Source organism: Ranitomeya variabilis, chromosome 4 (genome assembly GCF_051348905.1).
Source record: "Ranitomeya variabilis isolate aRanVar5 chromosome 4, aRanVar5.hap1, whole genome shotgun sequence".
NCBI lineage: Eukaryota > Metazoa > Chordata > Amphibia > Anura > Dendrobatidae > Ranitomeya > Ranitomeya variabilis.
The window spans coordinates 697094195-697112870 of NC_135235.1; the positions used below are offsets into that span (position 1 = coordinate 697094195).

The 18676-nt window shown below is 44.5% G+C and overlaps 1 protein-coding gene across 2 annotated transcripts in view; it reads right to left on the bottom strand.

Moving 5' to 3' along the window:
• LOC143767735 (uncharacterized) overlaps positions 1 to 18422 on the bottom strand; it is a 31466-nt gene extending 13044 nt beyond the window's left edge. Inside the window, exons 1-7 of one of the 2 annotated variants that reach the window (XM_077256238.1) lie at positions 18376 to 18415; positions 6581 to 6866; positions 5164 to 5313; positions 4855 to 5034; positions 4649 to 4772; positions 4463 to 4560; positions 4174 to 4264 (exon numbers count right to left, since the gene is read on the bottom strand). In XM_077256238.1, the coding sequence (XP_077112353.1) occupies positions 4174 to 4264; positions 4463 to 4560; positions 4649 to 4772; positions 4855 to 5034; positions 5164 to 5241 (571 nt within the window). In that variant the 5' untranslated portion in view covers positions 5242 to 5313; positions 6581 to 6866; positions 18376 to 18415. Of the gene's footprint in view, positions 1 to 4173; positions 4265 to 4462; positions 4561 to 4648; positions 4773 to 4854; positions 5035 to 5163; positions 5314 to 6580; positions 6867 to 18375 lie in introns of both variants that reach the window. The other variant, XM_077256237.1, reaches the window with a different exon arrangement.
• Between the last annotated feature and the right edge of the window lie 254 nt (positions 18423 to 18676).

Consider the following 18676-nt stretch of genomic DNA (forward strand, 5'->3'; position numbering starts at 1 on the left):
GCAGTTTAACACGTCCCTTTGGTCACATTATTTTCAGGGGTACCATCATTTCTGTCCAGGCCTATTTCATGACTTATTTTTTGAAAAATCCTGTGAAGCATGGCTGAAAAGCAATGTCTGATTTTCATTTATTCATTTTCATAGATCTTATTACTTTTTTCAGATTCAAGTTATTTCTGTGACCATTGTGGGTTTTTCTGTCATTAAAGAGGGGTACCAACAATTTTTACCACGTGTATAGATTATAACGCTCAGTGAATTAATTTAGAAAATGGAATCACTTTATGAGGATTTCGACTATTCTGGTTTTCTGTCATTTAGACATATTAGGGCTTCTGCATATGGTGTGTCCAATCTGGGATCTGTTCCTGCTGTCCAGCTGGAGTAATCTGCTCCCTACTTCAGCCAATTGGAAAGTACCACACCCTACTAAAGCTCAAAGCACATGGCCGGAATCTGCCAGTAACAGCGTTGTTCTCCTTTGGTTCAGTCATCTGTGCTTGCGGCTTGTGTATTTGTTTCCTGTTGTGACCGTGGCCCGTTTACTAACTACTCGTGTCTTCTGTATTCTGCCCTTCTGGTTCTGACCCAGCTACCTGACTATTCTTCTTGCCATCTAATACTACAGAATAGCAGGTAACACCATGGTCCAAGCCTAGGGGTCCCAGTGTAAGTCCAGAACCATGTAATGGTGTTAAAGGGCAATGAGCAAGGCAATCCTTGGGACATGGAAAGCTGAGAAGATAGTGCCAAGCATGTTCATGGTGGAGATCTTTTGAGCTGCCAGTTGACCACGAACAGTGCTCTCAATACATTGTGTCTGCAAACGATTCCAGCTAGATCTGCATTCAAACAGGTAAATGGTTCTCCTTCCCTTCTGAACACTGCCATGTGCCCAGAGACTAGTGTACAATCGTATGTAGGGTATTGTGAGAGGTTGAAAAATAATTTGTAAAATCAATTTGTTTTCTATCATCCTTTGTGAATAATTCCAAAGTTATCCCCACATAAAGTGACACACGTCAGATTGTAAAAATGGGGCCTAATTAAGAACACAAAACTGGCTGCCGGAAGAAGTTACATTTGAGTATTTTGGACACTACTGTAATCAAAAACTGCGACTATAGACAATAACATCTACTGAACTGATCAAACTGAACAGTCTCCATCAGTAATAGATGAGTAGCTAGTGGTGAAACCTCTCTGGGGTAATTAGAGCACAGGGCTCGGCGACTTCACATTCTAAACTATCGTAAGGTCCAATATTTTCTGTCAGATGAGTTTCAAGAAGAAATATTACACATTTAAAGAACTGTGTATAACAGTGCAGAGCTGAGATGTCTTAAAGGGAACCTGTCAGCAGGATTGTACTCAGTGACTACAGACACTGTCAGGTCGGTGCCGTTACACTGATTACACTGAGGCATGGTGATGAAATTCATCTTGTGGTTGTTTAATCTGTATTTACAGTTAATGAGATTCTCGTGCTCTGGGGCGGGGCTGTTGGCAGGGCTTTGTGTGGTGCTCTGATGACATGTAAAATCAAAAATAGAAAAAAGTAAAAGCACACTCACCAGTGATGAACGATGCAATTTTATTCACACATATTTATGTGTTGCAGGGAGGGTAGTGAACACACACAGACGACGGCCGTTTCGTGCTTAAAGCACTTCAACAGGTCCTATGACGGAAGGAAGTGAGGTGGGTCTCTTAACCTGTAGGATCTTCTGACCCCTCCCTCCTCCTTACACGTCTCAGTGGACATATGACCACTAGCCGGAAAACAAGTGAATATAAAAGTGAAATAACATACATATATAAAAATTATTAAAAACAATTACCAACAGCACTGGAAAAACATAAGGATTACAAACTATTTGGAAACAAAACCTTTTACAAGAAAACAGACATATCGATTTTTTCGTTGAACCCGATTGGTCCTGATGCATCTGCACGTAAGATCCACCTTGCGAAACGAAACGGCCGTCGTCTGTGTGTGTTCACTACCCTCCCTGCAACACATAAATATGTGTGAATAAAATTGCATCGTTCATCACTGGTAAGTGCGCTTTTACTTTTTTCTATTTTTGATTTTTCATATGAACTGTTTTTTCAAAAAAGCGGCACCTAGGTGGAACCTACATATAAATTGACTAAAAGGCTATATATACGGTATTTTTGTATATACTTTTTGTATAGTGGAAGTCAGAGGTATAAGGGTCTAACTAATTACGGTGGTGCGGATGTGATATTTTCTCCTGCTTTGAAATTACTTCTGATTACATGTGTTGGCTTATGACAGGTCGCTGGTCTCTCACTGACCTGCCCCCATTTTTACATAATACATATAATAGCATTGTTAATTATTGTTGATAATGCCTATAATATTGTGACTATTGTGAGGCTTATAAAAAAAATTACATCCAGCAAAAGGTCACCGGTGATGGCGGCGCCTGCACAGTAGCATCTATAAGTAAGAGATAGATGCTACTGGACAGGCGCCGCTGGTGTCATTTTGCTGGATGTAATTTTTTTTCTAAGTCTCCCAATAGCCACAATATTATAGGCATCATCAACAATAATATCAACACTATTATATGCATTATGTAAAAATGGGGGCAGGTCAGTGAGGGATCAGTGACCTGTCATAAGACAATACAGATGAATATGTAATCAGAGCACCACATAAAGCCCTGCCCCAGAGCACAAGAATCTCAATAACTGAAAACTACAAATACAGATTAAACAACAGTAAACCAGAGTTGCATTCATTTATGGTGGACCATTGGAGCTACTATGAGTCCTGACCAGAAGAGTAGAGAAAATAATATTGCTCCCCATTTCAGGAGAGATTGTGCAGTAATCTGAATTTCTTAGGATTAAAAACAATATAATTTATGACGTGGAGTGAATTCATGAAACCAGGGCTCGAGCCAACACATCTCCTGCAGGCGGGAATAAATGTTTATTACAGCCATCAGCCACGCACAGCTCAGAGATGTATCATGGCACAGGTGTGATGTGTTTTATGTAGATTATCACAATCCTCCTTGAAGTTAGTTGGTTTTAATAGGTATCGTTTCTCCTTATGGAGAGTGACATACCATCTCTGGCTTGTCAAGGTAAGGAGGCTTATTTGCCGTACAATGCTCCTCTGGGAAATTAAATATGCAAATTGCCTCTTCTGAGAAAAAGAGGACTTAACTCTATAGCCCCACCTGTTGGAAGTAGCGATCCTACAAGTCACAATCAACCCTCTAACGAGTCGTGCAATATGACTTAGGATAAAATCCAAATCAGTATCTCAATTGACAAGCCAGAGATGGTATGTCACTCTCCATAAGGAGAAATGCTACCCCTTAGACCCCAGTCCAGAGCCTCTCACCTAGCCAAATCAGTTCTCATGCTTCGCACTGACGGGGGCCAACAGCCCGAAACACCGTATCTGCGAATTGAGATACTGATTTGGCTTTTATCCTAAGTCATATTGCACGACTCGTTAGAGGGTTGATTGTGACTTGTAGGATTGCTGCTTCCAACAGGTGGCGCTATAGAGTTAAGTCCTCTTTTTCTCAGAAGAGGCAATTTGCATATTGGTTTTAATACAAATTGAAAAGTCAGGATAAAGGGAAACTCTGTTGTTATTGTACAGAAATTCACACTTGGCCTCACTGCACATTTAATGTTGTCGATCATAAAAGTGAAGTTTGACCAGAAAGACTGGACCTGGTCTTGTAGGGACCATATGAGCACATTCAGCAGCACAGAAGGGAGATTAATCCGATAAGATCTTTGTGTTCAAGGAAGCCAACAGCATCAATACCCTCCGCTTTCTCTTACAGGCCCATCATAATATTTTTTGTCAAGTGATTTTCTATCTTGTCAGCACATTCTACGTTCGCTGTCATTTGGCTTTGTAGTTCACAGATCTAGGCAGGTAACAGCGTCTCCTAAACCCAGGGAATAGGTGGATCTACCAGGTTGTAAGTTCTATAGAAAAGGGCTTTCAATGCCTAAAGTCATTTGAACAGATTTGGGTGGAGGAGAATGTTGTGGTCTAGAGGCAAAATGGTGATCATGGTAATACGGCCGGACTACATCACCGATAAAGCAGCCACAGCCGGTGACTGAGAAGAATCTGTGACTTCTCTGCATTTAGTGGTTACTACTCACCTGGGTAGTCATATGTGGGAATCTCCTCTTTACACCGCTCATCACCCCTCACATATGTCTGTGTAGTATTAATATGGGTCAGATCTTCACCCTGAAACAAATATTGTAAAAGTCACCGACAGATGGAGAAGTCACATCTATGATCAGCTCTAATCCTGCTATCTTCACCGTTCTCATTACACAAGTATAAAACATATAATACTGGTGGATAAAACAAGACTGAGCACAAGACCTTCACCGGCGTCTACACATCATAGGCGAGATCTCCTGACACCTTCTCTCCATCTACCTGATGATCCTGAGGAGCATTGGGATCTTCTTGCTTGCAGTCTTGTGGAAGAAGAGGACGGGGACATCTCTCTGGTGTTGTCCTCTTACTGGATAGATCTGGAGGAAACACATACAGGGACTGAATTAATTCTTTACATACAGATAATTATAGGCTATACTGTATGTATTTAGTCCTGTCTATTACCTGGAGATGTGAGGGGCTGGGGAACCTCCATTACGACGTTCTTGTACAGATCTCTGTGTCCTTCTAAATACTCCCACTCCTCCATGGAGAAATAGACAGCGACATCCTGACATCTTATAGGAACCTGACACATACAATGACACCGTCATCCCCCGATCCCTTCATAGTGTTACTGTATAATGTCCCAGCATTCCCAGCAGTGTCACCTCTCCAGTCAGCAGCTCAATCATCTTGTAGGCGAGTTCTAGGACCTTCTGGTCATTGATGTCCTCATGGATCAGGGGGCGAGGTGGAAGCCCCTTGATTGGGCTCAGGGGTCTTCCCCATCCATCAGACACAGGGTCCTGACAGCAATCACTAGAGGTCTTCTTCACCACTGTGTAATCCTGTTTATGGAGAGACACATTAATAAATCTCACTACAGACATTTCCAGAGTCCTAACCTCTCCAGTTCTGTCCATCTGTTATTCCCATAGATAACAATGATGTAATGTGACGTCATAAGAATCTCTCACCTCTCCAGTAAGCCGGAAGAGGATCTCTAGGGTGAGGTGTAATATTTTCTCCGCCATCTTGTCTCTGTCCATATCCATCTTTGATGGGTAAATCAGGAAAATGTTCTTTTGTAGAAGATCTTCACTGAGAGGATCTGATATTGTAGAGACCTGAATGAGAAGATGATGATGTAACATCATAAGTAGTGTTGAGCATTCCGATACTGCAAGTATCGGGTATCGGCCGATACTTGCTGTATCGGAATTCCGATACCGAGATCCGATATTTTTGTGGTATCGGGTATCGGTATCGAAACAACATTAATGTAAAAATGTGTGTAAAAATGTGTAAAAGAAAGAATTAAAATAAAAAATATCGCTATACTCACCTCTCCGACGCAGCCGGGACTTCAGCGAGGGAACCGGCAGCGTTGTTTGTTTAAAATTCGCGCTTTTACTTGGTTACGTGAAGTCCCGGCTTGTGATTGGTCAGGTCGGCCATGTTGCCGGGACGCGGACCAATCACAGCAAGCCGTGACGAAATTACGTCACGGCTTGCTGTGATTGGTCCGCGTCCCGGCAACATGGCCGCCATTAACCAATCACAAGCCGTGACGTCACGGGAGGCTGGACTTGCGCGCTTTTTAAAAAGCGCGCGTGTCCAGCCTCCAGTGACGTCACGGCTTGTGATTGGTTAATGGCGGCCATGTTGCCGGGACGCGGACCAATCACAGCAAGCCGTGACGTAATTTCGTCACGGCTTGCTGTGATTGGTCCGCGTCCCGGCAACATGGCCGACCTGACCAATCACAAGCCGGGACTTCACGTAACCAAGTAAAAGCGCGAATTTTAAACAAACAACGCTGCCGGTTCCCTCGCTGAAGTCCCGGCTGCGTCGGAGAGGTGAGTATAGCGATATTTTTTATTTTAATTCTTTCTTTTACACATTTATATGGTTCCCAGGGCCTGAAGGAGAGTTTCCTCTCCTTCAGACCCTGGGAACCATCAGGGATACCGTCCGATACATGAGTCCCATTGACTTGTATTGGTATCGGGTATCGGTATCGGATTGGATCCGATACTTTGCCGGTATCGGCCGATACTTTCCGATACCGATACTTTCAAGTATCGGACGGTATCGCTCAACACTAATCATAAGGAATCCTGTAATAATACAATTACTGGAGATAATAAGGGAAACATATGAGGAGATTTCTTATTTTACAGTATTTAGTTTCGTTCTTTACATCTACTAATAAAACCTATATATTTTAGGCCACAGACAACAAGCAGTTTCTTCCTCAGAGTCGGCAGCTGAATACGTTTCTCATAGACTCATCTTCCTTAACGCTAATTCTCGTCTCATTTACCGACCCTGGAATCGGCATTAGCAATACTGCAGAAGATATTCATTACACGCGACATGAGAAATAACTACTTCATGAGGAGGACGACATCTTCTTCTTCTACTACGGCTCTAGAAACATTATTGGGCCAGAGTCGGTCACTGACTCCATCACCACCGGCCGCCTATATGAAGGTTTCCCGTCTTCCCCGCACTGTAATCTTCTATCACGTTAGATCTCTGGTCTGATTCACACATAGAAGTTTGAGGCTTTAATAAAAGCTTTTTTGTTTCCACAATCAAGGACGACAGAAATTATCTGATCCCAAAGTCTCCATGTACAGTGATTTATGTGGTTTATTTCTGGCCTTAGGCTTTCCTATATTACAAGAAAAACACCAGAAAAAAAACAGATATTGAAATGTTTCTAAAGAAAATTGGCTCCAACAATTCTTGAAAAAAAAAAAAATAAAACATGTAAAAAGCAGAAGACACATTTTAGAATTTTTAACATGTTAAACATTTATTAAAAAGAAATTAATCTTTTTGTGCAACAGAACATAGATGTGCACCGCAGCACAGCACAGATGAGGCTTCAACAAAAACCCTGGCAGTTTAACCACTTGCTGCTGTGAAAAGCAAACATGACATGTAAGAAGGTGTGACAGATTTTGGCTGAATGCCCCCCTCCTCCAAGTACTCGATAGTATGGGGCGGCCTAGTTATTATGATACTTACATGCCTAATAATGGAGTCTGGGCAGCAATGTATGAAGGTCTATTAGGCCGGGCCAGAGGCAGCGTCCAATAAGTTACCTTTTACCGCCCCCATGCACATTAGACTAAATTTCCATGAAAGCATTGATTTCGGGGGTTTGGGCGACTATATAATGTATTTGGGGGCCTTCCGACAGATAATGTCAGGGCAGAGAAGGATCTGACATCCTGAATTTCAGAGGATAGTCTGTTTTTTCTTCCCGATTTTATGAAATCCCGTCTTCACTATGCGTGTGAACACGTATCTGGCGGCCCTGCGTTTCCGGACAAGCGGCACATCTTTTTAGAACGCAGCACGTCTGTTTACTTTGCGGCGACGCTCCATCGCCGCAAGGTAAATCACAGGGCCCTATGTATGGGGTGCGGCGATTCCGGATGTGTACATCCGGAATCACCGTGCGTACAGAAGGGGGTGGCGCTTTGGGCAGAGAGGGTTTTCCACTCCGTCCAAAGCGCCGTCATTACGGACCGTGGACATGCACCCTAATTCATCTCTCTCCTCGCTACTCCTCCGCTTTCCCCCTCTGCAAATCTCTTCATTGGCTCCCATTCCCTCAGCGTATGCAGTTCAGATTACTAATACTGACCTACAAGGCCATCTATAACCTGTCTCCTCCATACGTCTCTGAACTAATCTCTCGATATCTTCCCTCACGTAATCCCCGGTCCTCCCAAGACCTCCTTCTCTCCTCCACACTTATTCGCTCCTCACCCAACCACCTCCAAGACTTCTCCCAAATATCCCCCATCCTCCGTAATTCTGTGCCCCAACACGTCTGACTACCAACCACATTCGGATCCATTAGACGGAACCTGAAAACCCACCTCTTCAGGAAAGCTTACAGCCTGCACTGACCCCGCAGCCTCATCACCACTACCGGAGCTAATGCAACCTTCAACCTATTGTCTCCTTCCCACCATCCTGTAGAATATAAGCTCGCAAAGGTCATCGCCCCTCTGTATCAGTCTGTGATTGTTAGTTTGCTCACTGTAAGTGATATCTGTAATTTGTATGTAACCCCTTCTCATGTACAGCACCATGGAATCAATGGTGCCATATAAATAATAATAATAATAATACTGCCTGGTAGTGTTTCTGATGGTATTGATGGTATTTAGTTTATCCAAGATCTTCTTTTTCATACCAGCTTCAGTGCTCTCTAGTTGCAGGGTTGGATCAGGATCTTCAAGGGGTTGCACATGTTGTTCTTCCAGGTCTTCATCTGCAGTGCAGTTGATCCATCTCAAGTTGTGATAATAGCTTTCTCTTTATGATATTGAAAGGTTGGGTAACTAATTGTTTCTCAGTTAGTGGATATGCAGGTCTTGTATCCATCCAGAGTTTCCTCATACTCTTCATATATCCTCTCCCATTTGGTCTGCTGTTATAGTAGCATTTCATCAGATCCAGGTTCTCTTGCCTTGACCATGTATGGTTTGGTCCAGTAGCCGATTTACAATCAGAAAATACTGGTTCCTCAACATCTGACGCAGACCTTATTAATCCAGGCGACATCCGAGCCGGCATGACTCTCTTTGCTCGTGAAACTCTCATGTTTATTGAGGTAGGCACCATAGTGTTATGGACCACTACTGGTATATTATGTAGAACAGGGCAGAGCCAGGATTTGAACCCGTCTCCCACATTGGTGGCTGTGATTTTACTAAATGCGGCACATGCATCGCCGACTTCTATTATGTCTTTTACCGCATGTTACCGACTTTTTCTGATCTTAAGAAAAATGCTCGTGTTACCGATCATGAATCCGAATGTACCATATTCATGCCGAATTTATGTTTGCCGATAGTTTTCTGAACTTATTTGCTCATCTCCAATTATGGCCACCACAACCTGCTACACAAAATAAAAAACCCCCACTAAGTATGGAGGCATTTACAGTTCACCACAAACCCAGTATAATGGCCCCTACCAGCCACACATTCAGTATAGTTTCCCAACAGCTCTTCTCTTAATATGATGGCCCCACAATTCCTGATATTTAAAAAAAAACCACACACTACTTAGCCAACCCAGTTCCTGAGGTACGCTGCTCTAGTCTGACATCATTGTGCCTGCAGTGCACGGACTCTCAGACGCGAAGGCTGAATGGTGGATCAGGAGCTTTCGACTCCCTGATCCACTAATCTATTCAATGGTATCACCGTCATGGGAATGTGGAAATCGCTGAAATTGTGATCATGGGAATGAGAGGGTGACCAATACCACACCCCACCGAGCCCTGTCAAGTCATAAGCATCATAGCAACCGAGTGAGCTACCTTTATGGATGATACACTCCTGCCCATCCAACTATCGTATGGTAAATATCTCATAGAACCCCGGTTCATTAGTATTTGCACCAAGAATGAGGCTAAGTATTTATTAATTGTCGGTGGTTGGAGGTAGTCAGTGAGGTGGATGATGGTACCATATTGTGCATGTAGGGGGCAGTACTGTGGGAACATTAGAAAGTGGGGGGATGGCAGTACTGTGGGGACATTATACTGTGTGTGAGGGGGATGCCAGTCCTGTGGAAACATTATCTTGAGTCTGTGGGAAGTCAATATTGTGGGAACAAAAATAGAATTAGACTTACCGGTAATTCGGTTTCTAGGAACCTTCCACGACAGCATATGGAGGTTGTCTCTTTGCACTAAAGGGGAACAGGAAATACTGAGAGGTTAAAAGGACCTCCCACTTGCCAGTGACTTACAACTGAGACCATAGCACCGGTTTATCTTCTGAATCCCAGATTTAATCCAGGAATATACAGTGGGGCAAAAAAGTATTTAGTCAGTCAGCAATAGTGCAAGTTCCACCACTTAAAAAGATGAGAGGCGTCTGTAATTTACATCATAGGTAGACCTCAACTATGGGAGACAAACTGAGAAAAAAAATTCCAGAAAATCACATTGTCTGTTTTTTTATCATTTTATTTGCATATTATGGTGGAAAATAAGTATTTGGTCAGAAACAAAATTTCATCTCAATACTTTGTAAAATATCCTTTGTTGGCAATGACAGAGGTCAAACGTTTTCTGTAAGTCATCACAAGGTTGCCACACACTGTTGTTGGTATGTTGGCCCATTCCTCCATGCAGATCTCCTCTAGAGCAGTGATGTTTTTGGCTTTTCGCTTGGCGACACGGACTTTCAACTCCCTCCAAAGGTTTTCTATAGGGTTGAGATCTGGAGACTGGCTAGGCCACTCCAGGACCTTGAAATGCTTCTTACGAAGCCACTCCTTCATTGCCCTGGCGGTGTGCTTTGGATCATTGTCATGTTGAAAGACCCAGCCACGTTTCATCTTCAGTGCCCTTGCTGATGGAAGGAGGTTTGCACTCAAAATCTCACGATACATGGCCCCATTCATTCTTTCATGTACCCGGATCAGTCGTCCTGGCCCCTTTGCAGAGAAACAGCCCCAAAGCATGATGTTTCCACCACCATGCTTTACAGTAGGTATGGTGTTTGATGGATGCAACTCAGTATTCTTTTTCCTCCAAACACGACAAGTTGTGTTTCTACCAAACAGTTCCAGTTTGGTTTCATCAGACCATAGGACATTCTCCCAAAACTCCTCTGGATCATCCAAATGCTCTCTAGCAAACTTCAGACGGGCCCAGACATGTACTGGCTTAAGCAGTGGGACACGTCTGGCACTGCAGGATCTGAGTCCATGGTGGCGTAGTGTGTTACTTATGGTAGGTCTTGTTACATTGGTCCCAGCTCTCTGCAGTTCATTCACTAGGTCCCCCCGCGTGGTTCTGGGATTTTTGCTCACCGTTCTTGTGATCATTCTGACCCCACGGGGTGGGATTTTGCGTGGAGCCCCAGATCGAGGGAGATTATCAGTGGTCTTGAATGTCTTCCATTTTCTAATTATTGCTCCCACTGTTGATGTCTTCACTCCAAGCTGGTTGGCTATTGCAGATTCAGTCTTCCCAGCCTGGTGCAGGGCTACAATTTTGTTTCTGGTGTCCTTTGACAGCTCTTTGGTCTTCACCATAGTGGAGTTTGGAGTCAGACTGTTTGAGGGTGTGCACAGGTGTCTTTTTATACTGATAACAAGTTTAAACAGGTGCCATTACTACAGGTAATGAGTGGAGGAAAGAGGAGACTCTTAAAGAAGAAGTTACAGGTCTGTGAGAGCAAGAAATCTTGATTGTTTGTTTCTGACCAAATACTTATTTTCCACCATAATATGCAAATAAAATGATAAAAAAACAGACAATGTGATTTTCTGGATTTTTTTTTCCCATTTTGTCTCCCATAGTTGAGGTCTACCTATGATGTAAATTACAGACGCCTCTCATCTTTTTAAGTGGTGGAACTTTCACTATTGCTGACTGACTAAATACTTTTTTGCCCCACTGTATATAGGGTGGGAAATTAGCATCGTCGTGGAAGGTTCCAAGAAATCGAATTACCGGTAATTCTATTACTATTTTCTCTAGTCACCTTCCACGATGGCATATGGAGGAATACCAACTAATTTGGCACTAGGGAGGGATAACGGCCTGGAGAACTTTACGGCCGAAGATTAAGTCCCTATTGGACAATACATCCAATCTATAGTGTTTGGAAAAAGTATCAAGTGAGAACCACGTTGCTGCCCTGCAGATCTGCTCTGGAGATGCGCCTGCTCTTTCTGCCCAGGAAACTGATGTAGATCTGGTTGAGTGAGCCTTGATCCCTACTTGAGGTAGTTTATTCTGAGCAAGATAAGCTTGTGTTATAGCTTTTTTGATCCAGGTAGCAATGGTACCCTTAGCTACCTTCTTCCCCTTATTTTGTCCTGAGAGATGGATAAAAAGGTTATTATCATATCAATTCTGTGAGCGCGGGTTTGTTCTAGGTAGTGTAAGATAATACGCCGCACATCCAGAGTGTTGAATTTTCTTTCTTCCGAATTTGCAGGTTTATGGCAAAAAGATGGTAGAATAATCTCTTGGGAACGGTGGAATTCAGAGACTACTTTCGGAAGAAAAGATGGGTCAAGACGAAGCACTATTGAATCTTCCCTAATCAATAGATAAGGCTCTCTCATTGATAAGGCCTGTAATTCACCCACTCTCCTAGCCAAGGTTATGGCAACCAAAAAAACAGCTTTATATGCAAGATTTTGTGGAGAACAGGAAGACAAAGGTTCAAAAGGTGGACGTGTGAGTCCTTGGAGTACCACATTGAGATCCCATGGAGGAACTATAACCTGTTTTTTAGGGTTCATTCTAACTGCTGAGGTCATAAATCTCTTGATCCAGCGATGGCCTGCCAGATCTTGGTCAAAGACAGAGCTGAGCGCAGAGACCTGGACCTTCAAAGTACTAGATCTAAGACCGATTTCTAAGCCTTTTTGTAAGAAATCTAATATCCTAGATATATTCGGCTTGAGAAGGGTCTGGAAGGTTGGGTAGACAAAAGGATGAAAACTTTTTCCAGACCTTATTATAGATGGCGTTTGTTACTGGTTTCCTGGATTTTTGCAGGGTAGCTATGACGGGGTTTGATAACCCTTTTGCTTTCAGCATTTGGGCTTCAGTAACCATGCCGCTAAGTTCTATCTCTGAGGGTCCGAGTGGAGAATAGGTCCCTGAGAAAGGAGATTGTCTTTTACTGGTAACATTACTGGCCCGTCCACCTGAAGCTGGATGATCAAGTTGAACCAACTTCTTTTGGGCCATAATGGGGCAATCAAAATAGTCGGGGTCCGTTCTATCCGTATCTTCCGTAGAACCTTTGCAAAAATTGGGATTGGTGGAAACGCGTAAGCTAGATGGAAATGCCAATTCTGGTCTAAGGCATCCACTCCTCTGGGATTGCCTCTTGGGTTCAAGGAGAAGAAAGTTTTGACTTTTGCGTTTTGGTGAGAGGCAAAGAGGTCGACTTCTGGGAGACCCCACTTGTGAACTAGCATGTTGAAGGTTTGATAGTCCAGGCGCCATTCGCCGGGGTGAATGTCCTGGCGACTTAGATAATCTGCCTGGATATTGGCAGAACCCTTCAAATTAATTGCCTTCAGGGAAAGTAGGTTTCTCTCGGCCCAACAAAATATTCGAGCTGAGATTTTCTTTAGGCTGATGAATTTTGTGCTGCCTTGATGCTTGATATGAGCTACCGTGGTCATGTTGTCTGAATATATCTGAACATGTTGTCCAGAAATCTGACGCCTTGCTGCCAACAAGGATTCTTCCACGGCTTTGAGCTCCCTGAAATTTGACGATTTCCCTCTAATTCATTGGTCCCAAAGACCTTGAAAAGGAACAAGGTTTATCATGGCTCCCCAGCCCCTCATGCTGGCATCCGACTTGATTGTGGTTAGTGGAAACTGAATCCAACTCACACCCCTGAGGAGGTTTTTGGAATTTATCCACCATGTTAAGGATGCTTTCACTCGGCCTGGTGTGTGAATCCTTTTGGTTAAAGTACCAGGACGACCGTCCCAATTGTCTAGAATGTGGGCTTGAAGGATTCTTGAGAGGGCTTGAGCCCAAGCCACCGACTGAATACAGGCTGTCATGGAGCCTAAGAGCGGCATTGCCTCTCGGATAGTAGGAGATCTCATCTCTTTGAATTTTTTGACTTTTACTACCAATGGTAGTCCGTGATCATCTGGAAGAAAGGACATCTGTTTTACAGAATCCAGAAGGACTCCCAAAAATTTCCCAGTTTTGAAGGGTTGAAGCTGGGATTTTTTTAGATTTGGAATCCAACCCAGAGACCTCAATATCTCTAAAGTGGTTGGCACATGGGATAACAGGATCATCTCTGTTGTAAATTCTGCTCTTGGGCTCCCTCCGGTGGTTGTTAGTGGTAGTGCAGTTGTCTATGGATTGTAATCCAGGACAGGTGTTTCTGCTGATTGCAGCCCTATTAGGTATTTAGGTGTGTTGGTTCCAGCATTCCATGCCAGTTGTCCATTGTTCATGGAGGGATTGCATCTCTGTCTGGCTCCTCATGCCCTGCTGTCAATTCAGCTAAACTAAGTGTCTGGTTTTTTGTCTCTGTAGCACGCATGCAGTGTGCTTTTCTGTTCAGTGCAATTTATTGTGTTTTTGTCCAGCTTAGACTTTGTTTGGATTTTTCGGTCATGCTGGATTCTCTGGAGATGCAGATATACATTCTATGTCTTTAGTTAGATGTAGAATATTAGTATTTCCTGCTGTGGATATTTTTGAGGGTTTTAATACTGACCGCTTAGAATTCTGTCCTATCCTTTTCTATTTAGCTAGAAGTGCCTCTTTTGCTAAATACTGTTTTTCTGCCTGCGTACGTATTTTCCTCTTAAACTCACAGTCAATATTTGTGGGGGGCTGCATATCCTTTGGGGTTCTGCTCTGAGGCAAGATAGTATTCCCATTTCCAACTTTAGGGGTATTTAGTCCTCCGGCTGTGTCGAGGTGTCTAGGCCGTGTTAGGAACACCCCACAGCTACTTCTAGTTGCGGTGTCAGTTTCGGGTTGCGGTCAGTACAGGTACCACCTACTCCAGAGATAATCTCATGTGGCTCCAGGGCCACCGGTTCGTAACACATCTCGGTGGGAGCTACTATCAGGAGGTCGTCTAGATAGGGCACTATACAGATACCTTGTTTCCGGATAAATGACACCGCCTCTGCCATTATCTTGGAGAACACTCTTGGTGCCAAAGGGAAGGACTCCAAACTGATAGTGCTCCACTTGATGACTCCCCTATATCGCAAATCTGAGATATTTTCTGTGTCTTGGGTGGATAGGAATGTGAAAATATGCATCCTTTAGATCGATGGTTGCCATAAAGGAGTGATGCCCTATCAGAGGAATGGCTGATTTTACAGACTCCATCTTGAACTTGCGGTACTTCACATGTTGATTTAGAACCTTCAAGTTTATTATAATACGGACGTCCCCTGATGGTTTGGGTACCAGAAATAATCGGGAATAATGTCCTAGCCCCCATTCCGATTGTGGAACTGGGGAGATCACATTTGATTTTACAAGATCCCTGAGACCTAATGTTAAAAAGTTGTGATCTCTTGGTGGTGGAAGGGTAGTGATTTTTAGACCCTGAGGGGGGAAGAAATTAACTCTATTAATAGGCCCTCCTTGATAACATTGAGAACCCAGTGGGAACAGGTGATGTTTTCCCACTGACCAGCATATTTTGAGAGTCTTCCCCCCACCGGGTCGGAGTCATTGTTTGTCCTGTTGGGACTGCTGCTGCTGCTGTTGTGGGACAAAAATATTTTTTCCTCTACCCTTTGCATAGCTCCATCTGCCAGTCTTGTCTTTACCTCTCACTTGAGAGGGCTGAGACTGTGAGGCACGAAAAAAACGTTTTCTAGGTGGTTTTTGCTCTGGGAGTGCTTTTTTCTTCTCAGTAGCTTTGTCAAGAATGTCATCTAGTGCTGGACCGAAGACATATTCCCCTTTAAAGGGTATGGCACACAGTTTGGCTTTAGAAGTAATGTTGCCACTCAACATTTTAAGCCAGAGAGCTCTTCTGGCAGAGTTGGAAAGCACTAGGGACCTGGCGGCAACTCTAACAGATTCCAGAGAAGCATCCGCCAGGAAACCAGTAGCCTTATGTAGAATAGGGAGCGAGTCTAACATTTCACCTCTTGAGGTACCCTGAGATATATGGGTTTCCAATTTCTCTAGCCAACGGGAGAGGGCCCTAGCTACACAAGAAGAGGCAATGTTAGCCTTAAGGACAGATGTAGAAGTTTCCCATGACTTCTTCGGGAGTATTTCAATCTTCCTATCCATAGGATCCTTCAATTGTGAAGAATCCTCAAAAGGGAGCGCTGTTCTCTTGGCAACTCTGGCCAGCTGAATATCAACCCTAGGAATGTCCCACTTAGATTTCCTCTGGAGGGTGAATGTTATGTTTCATTTCCGAGGGGGTGCTGAGGCGTTTCTCTGGTAGTTCCCATTCTTGATCAATCATACTAATGATATTAGCGTGTACAGGGAACCCCAGTCTTTTCTCCGATCTAAGTCCACCAAACATTTGATCCTGTATGGACTGTGGTTCAGATTCCTCTTCTAACCCCATAGTGTTACGAACAGCAGACACTAGATCCTCAATATATTCTGAGGAGAAGAGGTATTTTCTGACCTCAGCTTTGGGTGAAACCGGATCTTCCCAACCAACAGACGAGGTATGAGAGAGGTCTGAATCAGAATCAGATTCCCCAACCTGCATTTTTCTCTTTTTAGCTGGAGAATGGGGTGGCGGAGGTGACAGTGGAGGAGTGAAAGCTGCCAAGGAAGATTGTACCTCCTGTTTTATAAGAGAGCAAATGTCATCTAACAAAGATGGTTGCTCGGCTTTTACTATCCTGTCAGTGCATGGCTGGCAGAGTTTTTTGTCCCAAAATTCGAGGGTATTACAGACCGGGCACTTCTTCCTCTAGGCGGCTTTGGGGGCAGACTTTTCTCCCTAAAATAAAAGGGAGAGAGGAGTGAGGACAGAGAATGCACCTAAACATTACTACTGGACCCAATTCGTGCATACACTCACTGTAGCAGGGGCAGCGCTGGGCTCTGAAGATGCAGGGCATGAAGAGCCATCCATACTGAGGGTATTCAGCTTTACCTCAGTGGTGACTTCTGCAGGATTTTTATAGACATCTGTCCCAGCACCTGCCTCCAGCGATCGTACACTCCCACTCCTCCTCCTGGATCCATGTGTCAGACGCCATTAGGCCTGACACGCCGGCCGGCGAAACCCGGAAGTACCGACTTCATGTGAATATGAAAACCGGAAGTGACGTGCGCGCGACCGCTGACGTCACTTCCAGAACCGAGGCCGAGCAAGCTCAGAGAGGAGCCCAGCTGGGCATCCCTGGCCTGCTTTGCCCTCTTGGGGGCGCAGGAAGGCCAGGAAGGGGTCCCGAGGTACCTGCATGCAGGACGACGGGAGCAGCACCGGAAGAGGCCAGAAGCGACCACCAGCTGCCCGGCTAACAGGCAAAGCCTGTATAAGGTACGGCAGTCACCGGCCACTACAGCACATAGAACACCTCTCCCTGTCCCATGGGGAACAGGAAAGACACTGGCAAGCGGGAGGTGGAAGGTCCTTTTAACCTCTCTGTATTTCCTGTTCCCCATTAGGGCAAAGAGACAACCTCCATATGCCGTCGTGGAAGATGACTAGAGAAATATTGTGTGTGGGGGTATAGCGGTACTGTGAGGACATTATACTGTGTGGGGGTATGGCGGTACTATGAGAAGAGTATACTGTGGGTGGTGGGATGGAGGTTATGTAGGAACATGATACTGCATGTGGGGGTATGGCAGTACTGTGGGGACATTATACTGTGTGTGAGGGGGATGCTAGTCCTGTGGAAACATTGTCCTGTGTCTGTGGGAAGCCACTATTGTGGGAACAAAATACTGTGTGTGTTGGGATGATGGTACTGTGGGAACATTATACTGAGTGTGGGGGTATGGCGGTACTGTGAGAACATTATACTGTGTGGGAGTATGGGGGTACTATGAGAAGATTATACTGTGTGTGGTGGGATGGAGGTACTGTAGGAACTTTATACTGTGAGAGCGGCATCATATACAGTATATTGCATAAGGGGTGTAAAAAGGAGTGTGATAAAAAAGACTCCTCAGGGCTGTGCTGCATTTGTACAGACTGCTATCTGCCGTCCAGACGGGACCATGTGAAACCAATGGGAAGAGGGAGGGTTTCAGGAGGGAAGAGTCTAGATGGTACCTGGTCAGGAGACCCTGATGACGCAGTTTACTGATATTATAAAGGCCAGAGCCCCAAAGGCAGAACAGATTTGGCGCCAAGCAAAGGAAAGGGGTGCGGGGAAGAATCTGAGGTACCAGCTCATGGTAAAGTGCCCGAGGCAGGTGGGTGTGGGGCAGAACCCTGCTTACAGGGGCATAATGGGGGCATTACACGGTGTGGGGCCAAGAAAGGGGCCCTGTACTAGGAGAACAATCCGTTCCCTCACTTCCCGTCCTCCATAGTTGGGTCGTATGTATCTATTACAGGAAACAGAACAAAAACGTTATGATTCTTATAAAGTGGCAACAAAAACACCAAAAGAGTCTTAGTGCAGAAGGGGTTAATGTCCCCCGCGCGCAATAATGGGGACTCTCCACCTACCTCCACCTGCAGAGCCGCACTCCACATATATGGCTGCTCTGTGCGCACAGGACCTGTGATGAGGTCACAGGAGGGGAGGAGTCAGGGGGTCATGTGACCAGAGCCCTCAGGGAAGAGTGATGGGCAGTCCGGCTCATTCGGTCATGAACCGGCTCTTTTTTAAAATAAAAATACGTTTTCCACAGTCATCGTTCCAGGTCTTTGCCTGTACAGTGACAGCCTCATTATACACCTGTATAAGTATCTAGTGAAGCAGTAAAGATTGTTTTTTAGTAGTGCTGTTGCCACACATTGTTTGCTC